Consider the following 18,691-nt stretch of genomic DNA (forward strand, 5'->3'; position numbering starts at 1 on the left):
TTGCTAATGTTTATTTACTTTTGAGAAAAAAAAATCTGTTTTTAATTTAAGGGTGAGTTAATTTATTTTACTAAATCACATAATTTTGCATATGATGCCATTGTACTAAAGATGCAGGTGCCATTTGTGACTGTTTTACTGGAATACAGGAATAGACATAAGAAATAAAAATTGAATGAAAATGTGATGTGATATTGTGTGTCACCTTGTAACATGGTATTTAATCAATGTTGTAAATTCCTAATTTATTAATTAAATTAAATTTTCTTAATTTCAGGGTTGAATTGTTAATGTAACGCAGGATAATTTCTCCCCAATCACATTTTTCTGTTTGTGAGAAGGAAGCTAGTTAGTCCAATAGTTGTAAAATTTGTGGCATAACAAACGTGAATAGGAAAAGTGTGCATCCAGCGGAAGCATGTACTGTAGAACAGAGGAAAACAAAATCCAGATAAAAGTCTTAGCTGCCTATACGCTAACCAGGAAGTGTGCATTTCAAGTGATCTTTAAGATGAACTGGTAATTTCTGTCTTGCTCTTGATGTTGCGTGAGATTTTCTTATACACATGTGCTTAACTGTGTTCTCCAGCTCACTGTAGACTTCAATCCAAATGCAAATGAAAAACCTCTAACTGTTCTTTATTTTGACACTTAAAAATAGGGACTCATTTCCATAATCTCTGCAAATTACTTTCTATTTTTTCTGATTGTTTCATGGTAATCTTATTTACTCTTGCAATGAAGCACTTTTTATTTAAACAGGCAATACCACTGGTTAGAAAAAAGTGACTTTGATACTGAATATTTCAGGAAGTATTCTGAAAATCAATTAGTTAGGTTTTAATAGTTATAACTGCCTGTCTATTTTACACTCATTAGCTTGCTCATGTGGTTTTGTAATTTATTGTAACTTGCTCTGTTTCTGGAGTTGTTTACGTCTTAGCCTTTATTTCTAACATTATATCCCCATCATGAACAGTTCACTTTATTTACATAATTCATCCACTGTGAACCTTGTATTTGTAACTCTGTCTTTCCAGAACTATTTTAGATTAAAAATATTCAATTACCTTGTCACTGATTCTGTATAGTTTTGTTCTTGCCTCTACCTATTCTTGTTCTTTCATGAATTGGTCTTTAGGGTTTCCTTTAGGGTTTGTTTATACTTCACGCTCAGAACGCGTACGCACACACATCATGGCTGCCACGCATTTCCAGCGTTCATTTGATGCGTCCTCTGAGCAGGTCCTCAGAAATTAATGCGACGTGTGCGCGAGTTGCAGTACCAGCAAAAAGTAGGAGGGCGCAGTGTGATAAAAGTTGGAATGTGACATCAAAGTCTCTGTTTACTATCAACATGTGACAGAAAATTGCTATGTGGATACTACGGGATTGATGTGTGCACTTCGATGTTTGATGAATGGTTCGATGTGGTGAAGCAAAATGCCAACATACAGATGCATTCTTGGTGCTTTTATGTTTACAGTAAGCTTTGCATATTCCCTGTCATAATGACATGATACATTTTGGCATTTGACACGATGGTCTCACATATCATCTTTTGTGCCGTCTTTTTTTTATGCAGCTTCACAACAGCAACATAATGTACAGCCACAGAGAAAAAAAATTAAGGACATGGTGAAAAGGTGTATTTTGTGATTAAAGTGGAAATTTCGGCTTTAGTCTCAAAATGTCCACTTTAACTTCATAGTTTACTTCATCATTAAAGCATAAACGTCATCCCAGTTTTTAATCGCTACAAGCTTCTGGGACTTCCTGCTGACCTGACAGCAGCGGCAAGCAGCAATAGATCACCACACAGAACACATTAAATGTATGATATTCCAACTCTCTTCACATTTAGAATCCTTAGATTTATACTTGATATCACTTTCATGATGAAATGCATTAAAAGTGTTTGCAGTTAAATCATTAATTTCATTTAAATAATGATTACTGTTAATAATTACACACATAGGGGTGACACTGTGGCGGAGCGGTAGCATTGCTGTCTCGCACGGAGTCACGTCAGTGGTATTCCCTGCTTGGAGTTTACATGTTTTCCTGCTGGGTTTCCACAGTGTGCTCCACTTTCCTTCCAAAGATATGCAGATTTGGTGACACTAAAATGACGCTAGTGTATGTGAGTGCTTGTATTCACCTTGCGATGAGCTGATGCCCTGTCTAGGGATTGTTTCTGCCTCGTGCCCAATGCTATCAGGAATGGGCACATCCCTGGACTGATGGATTTAATCATTAAACATCCTTTTCAGAGATATTGTGGCAAGGTGTCATTGGAATTTAATGAGTGTTCCAAGCAATTCACAACACAGCGAAGCCGAACCTGTTCTCACTGTGATAATATCTTGCACTCCCACCTGGTGGATTCTTCCAGATATACGTAAAGTACGCACGCAAGTATAAACAGTAAAACGCTTGCGTAGCAGGAACGTCCACTGCAGCATGCATTGCGTGAAGTATAAACCCGGCCTAACTCTCAGTGTTTATTTCTTTTTATGCCTATGCATTCTCAGAATCATTTGAATTTTAGTTTTGTTTGCTTTTCAACATGGTCACTGCTCAATACTTACAGGTGAAATAATTTTACTGTGTCATGGTTATGGTTATTTTAAAGTAAGTGTTTAGTTTGTTTTTAATGTATCTTATATTTTTAAAATAAATAGGGATGCCTCCCAATACATTCTGTTTATATTTTGTATTCTACTGTATTTGCATCAGTGCATATGACATTTGACTTGAGCTGTATATATCATTACCTTAACTGTTTTCCTGTTTTTGGATTGAAGTAGATGAAGATGGTGAGGAAAATGAAGAAGAGAAAATGCAAAATGGTAAAGATCGAGGTGAGTTACTGATCTGTTCTGCATTCGGAGGAATTTGAGCTTCTCAGTTGGTCCACTTATTTCAAAAGAACTTAATTGTAAATAGTGGAAAAAGTGGAAAATAGAAGATATTGACAGTGAAATCTAAAGGACAGTATATCCAATTGGCAGACATCTACAAAGAGAGAAGAGGCCATGTTTTTCGGGGTCCAATGATTTAAATTTTATTGAGAGAACATCCTTGATATATTTAAAACTGATATACCATATGTGTTTACCATCAAACTAAATTAGCATTTAGTTGCAGAAATCTAGATAGTGAGGACATCTTCTTCTTATTAGGGTACAGAGCTGTTAGTATCTTCAACTTGGCAGATAACCTTTCATTGTGCAGTCTGTGCCAATACATGTGAGATAAAGAGTATTGTTAATATTTCTTTTCTCATAACTATATATATTTGTAGGAATAGATTATATATAGTTTCAATTTTAACTAGTTTTCATTCTGGACAGGTATTGATTTTATTTTTCTTGGGTTATATGTAAATTGAACACAGATAGACAAACATGTTGTATTTGATAAGAAGACATGAACTGAAATAGAAGATAATATAACATCGTAATCTTAAACTATTATATGAGTAATGTTCCAAATATTGTTGACGATATCCTTTGACTCCAGTTAATTATCAAATGGAGTAAAGCAATATTCTGTCTCAAACTTTAGTTTTTCAAATACTGTATAAGCTAACATTGATATAAACCAAAAATGTATAAATATGGTTCATTATTCTTAGGGAATATGAAAGGCATTTTCATGACAAGAAATTTAAGTTAAGAAGTTGTGCTTTTACATGAATCGTGCATTCCTGGCATGATTCATCCATCCATCCAAATTTCCAACCCGCTGAATCCGAACACAGGGTCACGGGGGTCTGCTGGAGCCAATCCCAGCCAACACAGGGCACAAGGCAGGAACCAATCCCGGGCAGGGTGCCAACCCACCGCAGGGCATGATTCATGTACACCTAAATATGTTTCAAATGTACCTTAATGTGGAATAAGGCACATCATACATACAGAGATAAACAAGAGACAAAAAATTACCTTAAGGGTCGTTGCCAAAAAGTTAGTCAGACCAAGCACCAAAACAAAATCCTAACTCATAGTCAAATAGACAGAACCTAGTTGTACCTAAATATAAATCACACATGCCTTTCAATTTCTGTAAGTCATATTCTCGATCTCTGTTAACCCGGAAGTCTGAGGCGCTGACGTTTATACCCCTTGAGCTGTGATGTCACACTTAGCATGACCTCAAACGTTACTTCATAGGAACATCTAGAAAACCACTAAACAAAAGAAACAAAATAATGATGTTTATAGAATTTCAAAGTGGCATTGTAGGACGGCACAATAATATTTCAGAGAACCTCACCTGGTCCCACAACACCAGCTCTTTAGCCAAGAAAGCCTAGTAGCGGCTCTATGTCCTGTGTAGGCTGAGGAAAACCCATCTTCCACCAGCTATTCTAACAGCATTGTACAGACGAGTACCATAGAGAGCATCCCAAGCAACTGCATCACTGTCCTGTTTGGAAATTGCACGGTCAGGGATCGCAAAGCCTTACAACAGATAGTGAAGACAGCTGAGAAGATCATCGGTGTCTCTCTTCCCTCCAACATGGACATTTACACCACACACTGCATCCACGAAGCCACCAGCATTGTGAATGATCCAACACACCTTTCACATTCACTGTTTACACTCCTGCCATTGAGAAAAAGGTACCGAAGTATTCGGGCCCTCACCACCAGAATGTGTAACAGTTTCTTCCCCCAAGCAGTCAGACTCCTGAACACTCATGGACCGGTCTGATATCTGATATACAGTATGTGTTCTGTTCTGCAGTGTTGCGCATGTTTGCACATTTGACTCACATGCACCTTGTTATATATTATGTGTCTTTATGTTATGTTTCGTGGATTCTTCATTGTCATGTGGTTTATTTAGCACCATGGTCTTGGAGGAACTTTGTTTCGTTTCATTGTATGCTGTACTACTGTATATGAATGAAATGACAATAAATACTCTTGAATGTTGAATCCTGAATCTTGATATCAAAATTTGATTTTGTGCCCCAAACTCCTGCCATTGAGAAAAAGGTACCGAAGTATTCGGGCCCTCACCACCAGAATGTGTAACAGTTTCTTCCCCCAAGCAGTCAGACTCCTGAACACTCATGGACCAGTCTGATATCTGATATATGTGTTCTGTTCTGTAGTGTTGCACATGTTTGCACATTTGACTCACATGCACCTTGTTATATATTATGTGTCTTTATGTTATGTGTCGTGGATTCTTCATTGTCCTGTGTTTTATGTAGCACCATGGTCTCGGAGGAATATTGTTTCGTTTCATTGTATGCTGTACTACTGTATATGGATGAAATGACAATAAATGCTCTTGAATCTTGAATCCTGAATCTTGATATCAAAATTTGATTTTGTGCCCCAAAAAAACCATAGGAGCTATAAAGGAAAAAACAACATAACATTACCTGTGAAAAAATTAGACCAAATATGAAAATGGGCTTAAGATTTTAACACTACTTTCAGCTAATTCTTAAAATGAGCCACTGTTCTCAATTAAGTCTTGTAGTATAGGGAAAGTATTGGAATCCTCCAAAAACTCCATTTCAAGATTTTGATGAATCTCAATGTTTTAGACATCCGAGTCCAAAAATACAATTTCTGGAATTATGTCTGTGTGTCTGTCTGCGTGTGTGGGTGTGTGTAAACACGATAACCTGAGTACGCTTTCACTTAGGTCAACCAAATTTTGCATACAGGTATTAGGTACAAAACGTAGATTTCTATCAACTTTTGGGCTATTTCCGTTAACTGGAAGTGGTACTTTACCTTTTATTCATGCAGCTGCAGAGTCTGATTTATTCAAGTTTACTTTTATAATAATTGTTCAATATATTAATTTGATTTAATTTGTTGTTGATGGTTCTTTAACGTACATCTCTCTATTATATAAAAAAATCCTAGGACAAGACAAGCCTTTTTCAGAGAGATAATTTCATGTCCCGCGAGACGAGACTTTGAGCCAAGAGATTTAACCACACCCGGGGCCGGAAATAAAAGACAAGAGTAGATGACAAAGTAGAATGTCGTAAAGAGGTTCAAAAACGTTGGCGCGATACAAATGCAGAGCAGGTTAGAGATAATGAAAGTACTAAAATTCGAAAGTCTCAAAAAAATGATACTAAAGATCGCATTAGCGCAAACAAATAGAAATTATTATTCGGAGAAATAACGGAACAGCGAAAAGAGATCAAGTATATGGATATAGGTGATACAACAGAAGTATGTATATATTGTTCGGATTTAAACTTTAAGGCGGAGATTTGTAGATCGTCTAATTCATGTTGCCATCAGGGAACAGTAGTGTTTCTTCCCAATGAAGAGGCATATCCGCGAGAATTAAAAGATTTGTTGTTTGGTGAAAGTGAAATCCACATATGCGGGCGGCAGAGAAGCAAAGTGGCTGGCGCGTAGTGCAGGCCAAGAGGTTGGCGAGCAAAGCGAGCAGGGGGCAAAGCCCCCTAGTAATATAAAAATATAATCATTGTCTTGCGTTATACTCCTCAAATATCCATCCCCATATCTGAGTACATGAGAAAGTCTAGGGGAGACCACTCCCGATTTGTATTATTATGAATTGATTAGCCCTTGGAGCTTCTTCCTACATTGTAGAGGCACTCAGATTAGGTTAACTGTTAACTTTAAAGTTGCCTTGTACAATTTAATATACAGTAATACCTCGGATAACGACCACAATCCGTTTCGAAAAGTGGGTCGTTATCCGAAATGGTCGCTATCCGAAACAATTTTCTCCATAAGGAATAAAGGAAATAGAAATAATTGGTTCCTAGCCCCTGTTGACTCGCTAATATATGAAAGTTACAGGCTATATAGGTATGTTTTTTTAAATGGGAACAGTTATAATACAGTACAAATGATGTTAAATAAAAATAAAAACATTAAAGAAAGCATTTAAACATAAGAAAACATAGGAAAACTTATCGTTTTGACTGACATGTAGCATTGGTAGGCTTGGCTATGACCGGCTGAAAATGCAATGTGTAGGAACAAAATCATTATGAATAAGCACATAACATAATTCTGTAACTAAAAACTAAAGAAATGACACTACAGCATGGAATAAATAAAAAAAATGTGGAATCTTACCTTTCTAGTGAGGCGATTACGACAGCAAAGGGAGGGTCACGGCAGAGGAGGGAGGGTCACGGCAGAGGAGGGAGGGCATATGACAGATACGCTACGTATGGCAGAAAACAATAGCACTGGGTAACTTTAATACGTAAACACATTTTACTGTTTACTGTACATAACTTAATTTTACGAAACTAATTTACAAAACACTTTTTTTTTATTTTTATGCTTTTTTTTTTATGGAGGTGTGGGGAGGAAGGGGTGGAATTACTGCTTAGAGGGGGAATCCCCCTCCATGAGAACATCGGGGGATGTCCTCTGTCGCTTTGAGGTTGAAGAAAAAAACTTGTCCAGTGTCTGTTGCTTCTGCCTTTTTTGTAGCACTTTTTGATAATACGACATCACATTATCATTGAACATGTTCAGGCTCCTACTGCCTACCGCACTGTTTGGGAAAGATTTTTCTACAAACAATTGCAATTCCCCCCACTTAGCACACATTTCTTTAATCACTGAACTTGGGACTTCCTCCTTCCCTTCCTCTTCCCCCTCCGAAGACATATCCTCAGCCAAATTCTTTTCTTGCTCAGCCTGAAGGTGCTGCAACTCTTCAGTAGTGAGTTCATTACTGTGCTGCTCCACAAGTTCTTCAACATCGTTATTATCCACCTCCCACCCCATGTTTTGGCCCAGGGCAACAATTTCATCAACAATTTCTGGTTCGAATCCTTCAAAATCTCGCTCTGGAACACAGTCTGGCCAGAGTTTCCTCCATCCTGCATTCATATTACGGTAGGTCACTTGGTTCCATGCATTATCAATAAGATGAACACAATTCAAAATGTTGAAATGATTCTTCCAAAATTCCTTCAGAGTTAAGTTGGTATCGTTCGTTATATCGAAGCACTTTCTGAATAAGGCTTTCGTGTACAATTTCTTGAAGTTTGAAATGATCTGTTGATCCATGGGCTACAGAAAAGGGGTTGTGTTCGGTGGCAGATAACGAACTTGAATAAAGTCGAACTCTTCTTCTAAGTACTCGTCGATGTTTGGAGGATGTGCTGGAGCATTATCCAGCAGGAGAAGGCATTTGAGGGGAAGGTTGTTCTTCTCTAGGTATTCTTTCACAGCCGGGGCAAAAACTTCGGTCACCCACTCGACAAAAAATTGGCGGGTCACCCAGGCCTTAGAATTAGACCTCCACATAACAGGCAATTTCTGTTTTATTACATTATGCTTCTTAAATACTCTTGGATTGTCTGAATGGTAGACTAACAGCGGCTTCAGCTTAAAATCCCCACTGGCGTTACCGCACAATAGAAGAGTTAGCCTATCTTTCATAGGCTTGTGCCCTGACAATGCTTTCTCTTCCTTCGTTATGTACGTTTTATTTGGCATCTTCTTCCAAAACAGGCCTGTTTCATCCGCATTAAATACCTGTTGCGGGACGTAACTTTCTTCTTCTATGATTTTTTTGAATTCTAGGATGAACTTCTCGGCCCCTGCCTTGTCGGAACTAGCTGCTTCCCCATGCCTTATGACGCTGTGGATGCCTGTTCTGTGCTTAAATTTTTCAAACCAGCCTCGACTGGCTTTGAAAACAAAATCACTCAAAGCACTTGTCTGTGGGGTTTTCTTCTTCAAATCTTCGTAGATTTGCAGCGCCTTCTCACTAATGAATGCCTCACTGATGCTAGCACCTTCTAACTGTTTTTCATTTATATACACAAGTAACAACTTTTCTACTTCGTCTATTATTTGAGGCCTTTGCTTTGTTATAATACTCACTCCTTTTGACACATTAGCTTCTTTAAGCTGCTCCTTTTTCTTTAAAATCGTCGAGATTGTCGACTTTGACTTGCCGTATTCTCTTGCGATATCCGACACACGCATGCCTCGTTCATACTTGGCAATAATTTCTTTTTTCAATTCAATTGTTGGCCGCTGCCTTATTACTGCACTGCTACCAGCTCTCTTAATCTTCTTTGGAGCCATGATTGAGGGCTATATATTATTAAATAAAGCAACAAAATCACTAAATAAGAAGGATGCACACCGATAAAGATAATGAACGTCTGTTCGTAACCGTGTCTCGAGCGCAAAGGAAGATGGGAAGATGGCCGCTGGTCGCGTGTGCGTCGCGTGTGCATGACGTAGCAATCTGTTCGCTATCCGAAATTTTGTTCGCTATCGGAGGCAAATTTTTAGTGAAATTTTTGGTCATTATCCGAATTGTTCGTTATCAAAGGCGTTCTCTAACCGAGGTTCTACTGTATGTATGAGTGTGCGTATGCTATAATATGGACTGTTGACACCCACTTAGGTTGGGAGAGTATGCCATAATATGAGCAGGGGAACCCCACCTTGCAAATAATGTTGCTCTCTGTGACCTAGGGCTGGATGAGTGGAAGCAAGATGGATTGCTTTCAATTAGTTCATAAGAATTGATACTATGTGCCGCATATACGTCACAATTCATCTCTCTATTATAAAAAAAAATCTTGGAAAGGAAAACCAGGGAGACGAGACGTGAGCTTCTCAGAAGACACTTAAAAGACCCGTGAGACGAAAGAGATTGGCAATGGAGCGTCTCGCAGGGACCGTAAACATGAGACTTGGTGCCAAGAGATTGTCCCAGGACCATCTCGCGGGGATGTGGAACATGAGAGTCTTGCAAGACACGCCCTACTTACAACCAACATCAAATAAGACCACGGGCAGCAAAACACTCAGTCGTGTAAAGGCATGTAGCAGACACAGATCCTGTGCTCTCAGCTCATATAAAGTGTATAAGGACAATACATTCTAGATGAAACTTCATCGACTAAGAGAAGAAAGAGCAGCATGGAGAAAAGAGACCCAGAAGCATTGGAGAGAAAAAAAATGCAGATAAGAGATTATGAAAGCAGTGTAATTCGAAAAGCTCAAAAAAAAAACGATGGCACGATACACATGCAGAGAAAGGTAAAGAATATGAAAGCAGTAAAATTCGAAAGTATTGTAGCGTCCCAGCCAGGTTGAAGCTTTTTTTTTTTTTTGAGTGACTGTTAGGTCCGATTGAGGGAGGGCGGACTGACAGCAGGGTATTGATTGATGCGGTAAGGGGCGGAGGGGGGGGACCTGGGACTGGAGATGGGGTTGGAGAGGGTGCTAGAAGGTTGCGTTTGGGGTTAAGAAATCGGCGTTCTTTTTCTTGATTGTTCAAGCAAAACTTAATGTGAGACTTTATAACGTCTGTCTGTTTTTTTTGTTACTTCTCTTTTTTTGAGCCGAATGCGGAGGCTGCTACAGTATCAAAAAAAGATAGTAAAGATCACATTAGCGCAAACAAAAGGAAATTATTTCTTGAAAAAAGGGAAAATAATCATCATAGACCAGGTGTATTTGAAAAATAGCAGGACAAAGTGAGGTCAGAAATAAAAGACAAAGAATAGAAAACAAAGTAAAATGTCATAAAGAGGTTAAAAAATGAGGGGGTGAAACACATGCAGAGCAGGTTAGAGATAATGAAAACAGTGGAATTCAAACGACACAAAAAAACATAGGCGCGATATACATGCAGAGCAAGTTAAAGAATATAAAAGCAGAAAAATTCAAAAGTATCAAAAAAAGATAAAGATTGTATTAGCACTAAAAAAGAAGTTATTACTCAGTGAAATAACGGAAAGGCGAATAGAGATCAAATATATGGACATAGGTGATATGTCAGAAGTATGGAAATATTGTAAGGCTTTGATGTTTAAGTCAGAGACTTGTAGATCGTCCAATTTGTGTTGCCATCAGGAAAAAGTAGTGTTTCAACATAATGAGGAGGCGTATCCAAGAGAATTAAAAGATTTGATGTTTGGGGAAAGTGAAATCCACAAACAGTCAGTCAGTCATTTCCCAACCCGCTATATCTGAAAACAGGGTTACGGGGGTCTGCTGGAGCCAATCCCAGCCAGCATAGGGCGCAAGTCAGGAACAAGCCCCAGCCCACCGCAGAATCCACAAACACTACAGTCAAAATATAGGAGTCTACAATAATCTTTTCACCTTCGTATCATTCAATGCTCAAAACTTAGATTTACACAATAATGGACCATACGCTATGAGAATCTGTGGTCCCACAACAGTTAAAACAACGACAAGTTTAATTTAGAAGAAAACACAATTCGGTCAGGCGTATATTTATGATCATGGAGAAGCCATGCAAATTTTAACAGGCGACAAGAAAGGTAATGTAGTATATATTCCGTGAATAACATTAGACACCAAAGGAGATCTTGATATGCCATTCATATTAAAATATTTACAGTTTCCTGTGAGAATAGCTTTTGCTATGAAAATTAACAAATCATAGGGACATAAATTAGAAAAAGTTGGATTATTTATTAGAGAAAAAGAAACAATATTCATTCAAGAGCAGTTATATATTGCATTGTTACAATATATCTCCAAAAACGAAATCAAAATTCAATGCGAACTTGAAGAAAAGGTAATTCCAAATATTGTTTTTACTGAAGGTTTAAAGTAAAAGTGCAAATAATGAAATTGAAACAATTCCAAAGAAAAAAAATAGCTTTTAAAATTGTATATCCGATTAACCAAACATGGGGGTTGGCGAGCAAAGCGAGCAGGGGGCAGAGCCCCCTAGTCTTTTATAATAACTTTTTTGGCCTGATCAGACTTACCATTTCCTTGCTACCAAATGCGCTTTCTTCAGTGGTGCGTCATATGCTACATGGCCAGGAAAAAGATCTGATTCTTCAGACATGTTCTGAATTTGCACCAGTTCCAGTCCCAGTATTCTATGTCTGATAATCTTACTTTGGGCCTCAATGATTTTGAATCCCAAGTAGACATTCACTATTGTAGTTAGTGGTGAACATTTCACAAGAAAAAGCAGGTGCCATTGCTAAAATAAATGTATAATTAGCCACAGAGAATTGCATATATTAAGAAGCCATGTATTTGATACATTTTTCTTGCAAATTACATGCTTGTAAAGTGTTGGTCTTATATTTATGAACATTATAAAAGGTATGGGTGTAATACTATGTGGTAAGTATGTATATTTCAAGCAATTATCTAAAATCTGTTTTTTTTTTTCATTACACCTCTGATCCTGGATGCATTCAAATAATTATATATATGTTGTGGATGTATTATGAGCATAGCAAAAAAATGATTGTCATAAGTATCTGTTCAGATTGGACACAGAGTCATTATAACTTCTGAGAAATCATTTTAAAGTAAAACAGGGTTTTATTTTCTCTCACGGTACACATAGATTGACTATCTCCACAATTCTTTTTCAGCTTAACACTGAGGAAAACTTTATTTAAAATATTTATATAGAGGATATCCATATTACTAAACGAGAATGGTAAACCGAATGGACGCAGGGACATGGGCCGTGGATGCAAAAGACGTAGTGCGCAGGCGCCACACAAAGCCCCCCCCCCCCCCCCCCCCCCCATAGTGAAACGGGAGAGACTACGTACGTGCGCCACACAAAGCCACTCCACCCCCCCACCAGAGCAAAACGGGAGAAACTAGAAACTACGAACCATCAGAGTAGGAAACAAAATAAAACGTCATAAAGAGGATAAAGAACAGGGACAAACACATGAAGAGCAGGTTACAGAACAAAGCCCCATAAAGGGATTAAAGAAACAAACCACCCCCCCCAGTGAAATGGGAGAGACTACGCACGTGCGCAGACACCACACAAAGCCCCCGCACCAGAGCAAAACGGGAGAGACAACGAACCATCACAGTAGGAAACAAAGTAAAACGTCATAAAGAGGTTAAACAACAGGGACAAACATATAGAGAGCAGGTTACAAAACAAAGCCCTCAGAAATAAAACACAGAGTAGGAAACGAAGTAAAACTTCATAAAGGGATTAAACAACGGGGACGAACACATGAAGAGCGGGTTACTGATGATGAAAACTGGAATGCGACAGCTACAAACAAACCTGGGCACTAAACACATGCAGACCAAGATACAGAATATAAAAGCAGAAACAACGACAGTTAAACGTCCACAACACACAGCAGAGGCGGACCCTGAAGGTTCAGGCGCCTACATCGGCCGTCAGAACGCGCAGTGAAGTACAAAAGGCAAAGGCGCCTGCACAGCATGGTAAGAACCGACATAATACGGAAGACGCAGGCGTCGCCGCCATATTGTGAGTGGCACTAATGCGTAGATCTAATGAATGTGGACTCCTACAACGCGCGTCTCACACTGCATAAGCAAAGCAGGCACGGGTTCAACATGACACAGCTCGAGTGACCAAGATACAAACACGTGCCTGCCTGGATATAATTAATGAACGCGAGTGCCTACAACGTGCGTCTGAAATGACGCAAACCAGGCAGAGACTCCTCCAAAAAGAAAGAGCTCGACTACACGATATACGAAGTGAAAAAAATAAAATCGCCACGGACCAGGTGTCATTATAACAAAAACAGAATAAAGCGAGGTCTCAAATGAAAGACAGAGTGGAAAGCAAAGTGAAACGTCATTAATGGTATGGACGGGACTCCGTATTACCAGTGGAGGGCCCCAGAGTGACACGGGCGAGTGCTCCGTATTAAACGTGCGTCATCCTCACACCTGGCTGCCCAGCAGACATGGGTTCAAAACGCCGGGGGTAGGCGAGCGAAGCGAGCAGGGGGCGAAGCCCCCTTGTTCCCAATATTACAGAGAAAACACATTAGAGGGAAACAATCTAGTTCAACCTGGTTATGACAAACACCGAGTAAAGAAATAGTATAATTCTAAATAGTAGCCTGTCTTCTTGTTGTACCCCACACTCTGCAGCTTTTATGTTTACAAGAACTGCAATCAGCCTTAGTTGCTTAAACCCATCAGAGTTAAAATATTTACATTTATGTTTCAAATAACAGCTAAATGTGTGATCTATTGCATCTTAATGCACATATTCTTTAAATAAACACACACCACCACCCCTTACACATTCAATTTCTTTTCAACAGTTACACAAAAATAAGAATCATTTTGTATTAATATCTTTATATTTATTTCTAAGAAATTTCATAATACAAAAATACAGTGGACAGGAACATAGTTTGTTTAAATAACAAACCAAAATAGTGCAGCACAAAATTCATTAAGAAAATTAATTAATTAAACAAATATTAGCAATTAAGATAATAATATAACTAGCTGATAGGATCTAATGGTTTATTATCTCTAAAGTTAACTGCCAAAAATGCAAACTTTACCTAAACTAATGATGGTAAGTCAATCAAAAATATCACCTATTTTGAACTTCTCTGTTGTATTAGGGTAAAAAATTAAGCAATATATCTAGTGAATATTTTTAAATATAAATTGTATATCAGAGCTTCTTTGCACTTTATAAATAAACGTAAGCTGTTTGTTAATATCTTATTTTCTAAACATAAACTGAAAAACTAAGAAAATTACAAATTGCAAGAAACATTGAGGCTTAAAATCTTGTTATTTGCTTTCTTTGATTCTGATTCTGTACATTCTTTGCATTACAAATGTAAGGGTGGGGTTTGTATCAAAAGAAAGTCTTTTTGACATTAAGGATTAACCTGTTTTAATTTGTAGTAGTCATGCTAAAATTCTTCAGTAGGATTAAGCTGATGTATTGTTATTGCATGTTCCATATTGTTCATAGCTTTCTGAAAGCCATAATGTCTCATATACCCTTACAAACTTGGTCACCTAACAATATTTATTATCAGTCACCAATAAGCATTCTTTCCTTTTCCTTGTAGAACATGAGATACCTAAATGTGTAAGGAACTGAGAATATTTGTTAATCTCATGTTTTCATGCAGAATAGAGAGAAAATTTTATGATATAATAGAAGCCAAAAGTGACCAATGCTGCACAATGACAAATTGGGCTTGAATTGGAAATGGTTGGAGTGGAGGGACAGGGAAGGAGATGCCTTCAACTGAGTCCAATTCTTGTGCTCTGCTGTTTGAATTGAAATCATTTTAGCCACCCAAACATTTTTTTTAATTGTGTTTAGTGCATTTCACACATCATACAATCACAAATGAACATTTCACAGCAACCAGAACCAGATATATATTAAAAAGTACAGCTGGTCTAAAATGCAGGAAGAAAGACATGGGTTTCAGATGTAGTTTGAAATGACAAAGTTTCATTACAGAACTAGTATATTTGGGGGAAAACACAATGTAAGAATTTATTGTATTACCATTCTTTTTCACATTTATTTCACAAAAGGAATAGATTCCATATTATGCTTTGTATTTAGTGTATAGTAAAGTGAAAATCCACAACTAAATACATTTCAAATCCCTTCTGACAAACTCTAGGAGAGAAAAGAGAAAAAAAACAACAAACCAGTCCAAATTTTTACACTTCAAGATAAAAAGCTTGCAATGATCTGTATGCCATAGGGTGTATCTTATTTGATGGTAAAAGGACATTTGAGAAACACATAATAGTGTTCAAAACTGCCTTTTAACTGTCTGAGCACTGTGAACCACATCCTACAGTATGTAATTTTCTTCTGGAAGATTACATTTATTTCTATATAAACTACATATCAAATATACATTAATATTACACTGTGATACTCTTTATATACTCAGGGCAGCCTTATATAAACAATACTGTCAGCTTTCAGGGAAATGGTGTTTTTAAGAATTTAAGTTTTTAAACACAGTACAATACATTATTTTAACTGGAACTGAAGGTCTGTTGCATATTTAGTTTGAAATTTTTTACTTTGTTTTGTTTTCTTTTTTTAAAGTGTCTGTTTATTTAGATGAGTATCCAGAATCCTGTCCAGAACTGGTGTCAGCCTTATAACGTGAGGAGAATGAGATGGGAAATCTCTGGGTCTGTTGGCCAAACTACATAATTACTTCTAATGTCTGTCAGAGCCTTATATGGCTGGTGGGCCATCAGTTAATCAGACCCTATTTCCATGGAGTTATTTATTCTTTAGTAGCCTTAAAAAAAGGTAGATCAGTGGGGTAATTGATAGACGCTAGGCCATTTTTAAAGAGCAACTTGATCTCATCTGATCTAGTCATCACCTCAGAAGAGCACCATCCTCTGTTTAGTTTTGCCCATGATACTAATTTCCTTCAACCTACTTTCCTTTAAATCTAACTATATTGGACACTCTCTCACTCACAAATTGTTCCTGTTATGTAGTCACACATCCACAACTGCACAGTCTTAATTCAAGCGCATTCTTGGAGATTTATCGCATTTGCATGCTTTTCTGGATATACTGTATTCATTTTTCAATTTGTTCCTACCTGTGAACCCTGCTGACCTTAGTATCTTTCTTATCTCAACAATATTCAGCCTTGATCCAAGCTTTTTTGTCATGGACACTACTTATATACATCATTGTTAGTCTCACAATTGCAAAATAAATCTTTTCCTTTACATTCACAGGATTGGTTTTATCATAATGCAGTTCTGTCATTTTTCTCCAGTTTGTCCACCCAGCTCGTATGTTTTTTGATTTCTTTATCACATTCTCCATTACTTTTTATCTTAGGTTTTAAACTCATTAAATTTAGTTACCATCATGGAATTGTCTCCTTCTCAACCATTTTTGCACAAATACACTGTTTTAAATCTACTATTTCTCAACAACACTAATCTCTAAAATATCTTTTCAAAGTATCTTTCTTTATATTCTCCACTTTCATTTACCAGCACTGCATTGTTTCTAAATATCATGCTACATGGAGAGCTCTTTCTTATCCTGTCTATGGTCTATATGTCTTATTTTTGTCACTGTCCTGCTCCACAGACAGATTGAGGAGATCGTTCCTCCCCCAAACTATGCGACTCTTTAATTCCACCCGGGGGGGTAAACGTTAATATTTAACATTTTACATAGTTATTGTCTGTTTTTTCACCTGCATTATTATCATTCTTTAATTTAATATTATTTATTGTATCAGTATGCTGCTGCTGAAGAATGTGAATTTCCCATTGGGATTAATAAAGTATCTATCTATCTATCTATCTATCTATCTATCTATCTATCTATCTATCTATCTATCTATCTATCTATCTATCTATCTATCTATCTATCTATCTATCTATCTATCTATCTATTAAGAAAAAAACGTTTGGTACAACTTGCATAGATGCTTAGCCTTAAAAAGTATGTGTATTCATTTTGTTGAGACTAGATACACAAGAATATTTTAATAATTTTTTTAACGATAAAACATTGAATTCTAACTTTTAAGAGCAAACTTGTAAGCAGTGCTATTGTAACATTTAGTTTTTGTTCTCTAACTAAACACAAACTATAATAAGTGCTTCAACCTATGATCAGAATATTTTTTTTTCACTTGAATAGCACAGAAAACACATCTACCTTGTGAACTTTTTTGGTAATTTGAATTATAAATTAGCATGAGCATATATGCCTTTCACACCAAAAATGTATTTTAAAATAGAACACACTGCTATTATCCAGTCTCTAGGGAGGATGTTAAATATTGCGTCTGTTCATAATAGCGCATTAACATACTGTGCTTTTTAACTAGATTCAGCTGTTAAAATCATGAACTATAAATAATGTAATTAGAGGAAAAACTGCATAAGGGTTCCTACAGTATTTTAGATTTAATAATAGGTTATGGACTTGTGCTTAAAAATACAAAGATGCAGTCTGAGTTTATATAAATTGCACCTGCATTAGAAAGATTTTTCAACGCTGCCGCTTTCTTTACAAGTAGTGTATAAAAAGCAGATGTTTTTCTAAACTGTTCAATGGGGGAAGCCGTAAAAGGCATTAATTAATGTATTCATGGATAAATTTTATGTATAATATTAATCTTTCTTATTTGGTTTTAGGCTCTGGACAAATCAAGTGAACATACATCAAGAATACTTTAATCCCCTTGGGCAGTTACATCAATCCGTCACCGAAGAAACCGTCACCGGCCGTAGCAATCTCACTGACATTTTTCAGAGGAATTTGTCTTTTTACCCATCAGAGACCTAAAAGGTCCTGGATGCATTCCTTTCATTAGGAAATATGCATGTCGTATTTTTTTTTTACATTATTTCTCAATTTAAAATGTTTCGATGTAACTTTATTTAAATGAGAGAAGTTTTGGGTCTTCATAAAAACAAAGAAAAAGCTGCAATCTAAAAATGCGGCACCAACATTTAATTTACCCTATACTACTGAAGCTGTGACAGAGATATGTGGTTTTATGTTTGTTTTTTATATTTTTACACATAATATTGTCCTAATATATATATAATATATATATATATATATATATATATATATATATATATATATATATATTTTTTTTTTTTTTTTCACAAGGATTGCTTAAAATCAGAGTAATGTGTTGCCTATTGCAACATAAAAGCCGCATTGCAGCTGGGAGGTTTTGCATGAAGTTACTTTATGGCCATGCTTTGTGGCCTTGCTTGATCTTCTCATAACATTTTAATTCCAGTGTATAATGTCGATTAAAGTGAATAAATCTTGTTGCTTATTTCCAGTTAACTTGATCATATTTTAATAATTCTGTGGTCAGAAAAAATACCTTTAAAAGGATACCACTTTTTAACCCTCT

The 18,691-nt window shown here is 36.8% G+C and overlaps 1 protein-coding gene across 6 annotated transcripts in view; it reads left to right on the plus strand.

Moving 5' to 3' along the window:
* dtnbb (dystrobrevin, beta b) overlaps window positions 1-18,347 on the plus strand; it is a 244,321-nt gene extending 225,974 nt beyond the window's left edge. For 5 of the 6 annotated variants that reach the window (XM_051924578.1, XM_028796943.2, XM_028796946.2 and 2 more), the window contains 2 exons: window positions 2,808-2,864; window positions 17,952-18,347. In XM_051924578.1, the coding sequence (XP_051780538.1) occupies window positions 2,808-2,864; window positions 17,952-17,971 (77 nt within the window). In that variant the 3' untranslated portion in view covers window positions 17,972-18,347. The remainder of the gene's footprint in view (window positions 1-2,807; window positions 2,865-17,951) is intronic. The other variant, XM_028796944.2, reaches the window with a different exon arrangement.
* The last annotated feature ends 344 nt before the right edge of the window (window positions 18,348-18,691 follow it).

Source organism: Erpetoichthys calabaricus, chromosome 3 (genome assembly GCF_900747795.2).
Source record: "Erpetoichthys calabaricus chromosome 3, fErpCal1.3, whole genome shotgun sequence".
NCBI lineage: Eukaryota > Metazoa > Chordata > Cladistia > Polypteriformes > Polypteridae > Erpetoichthys > Erpetoichthys calabaricus.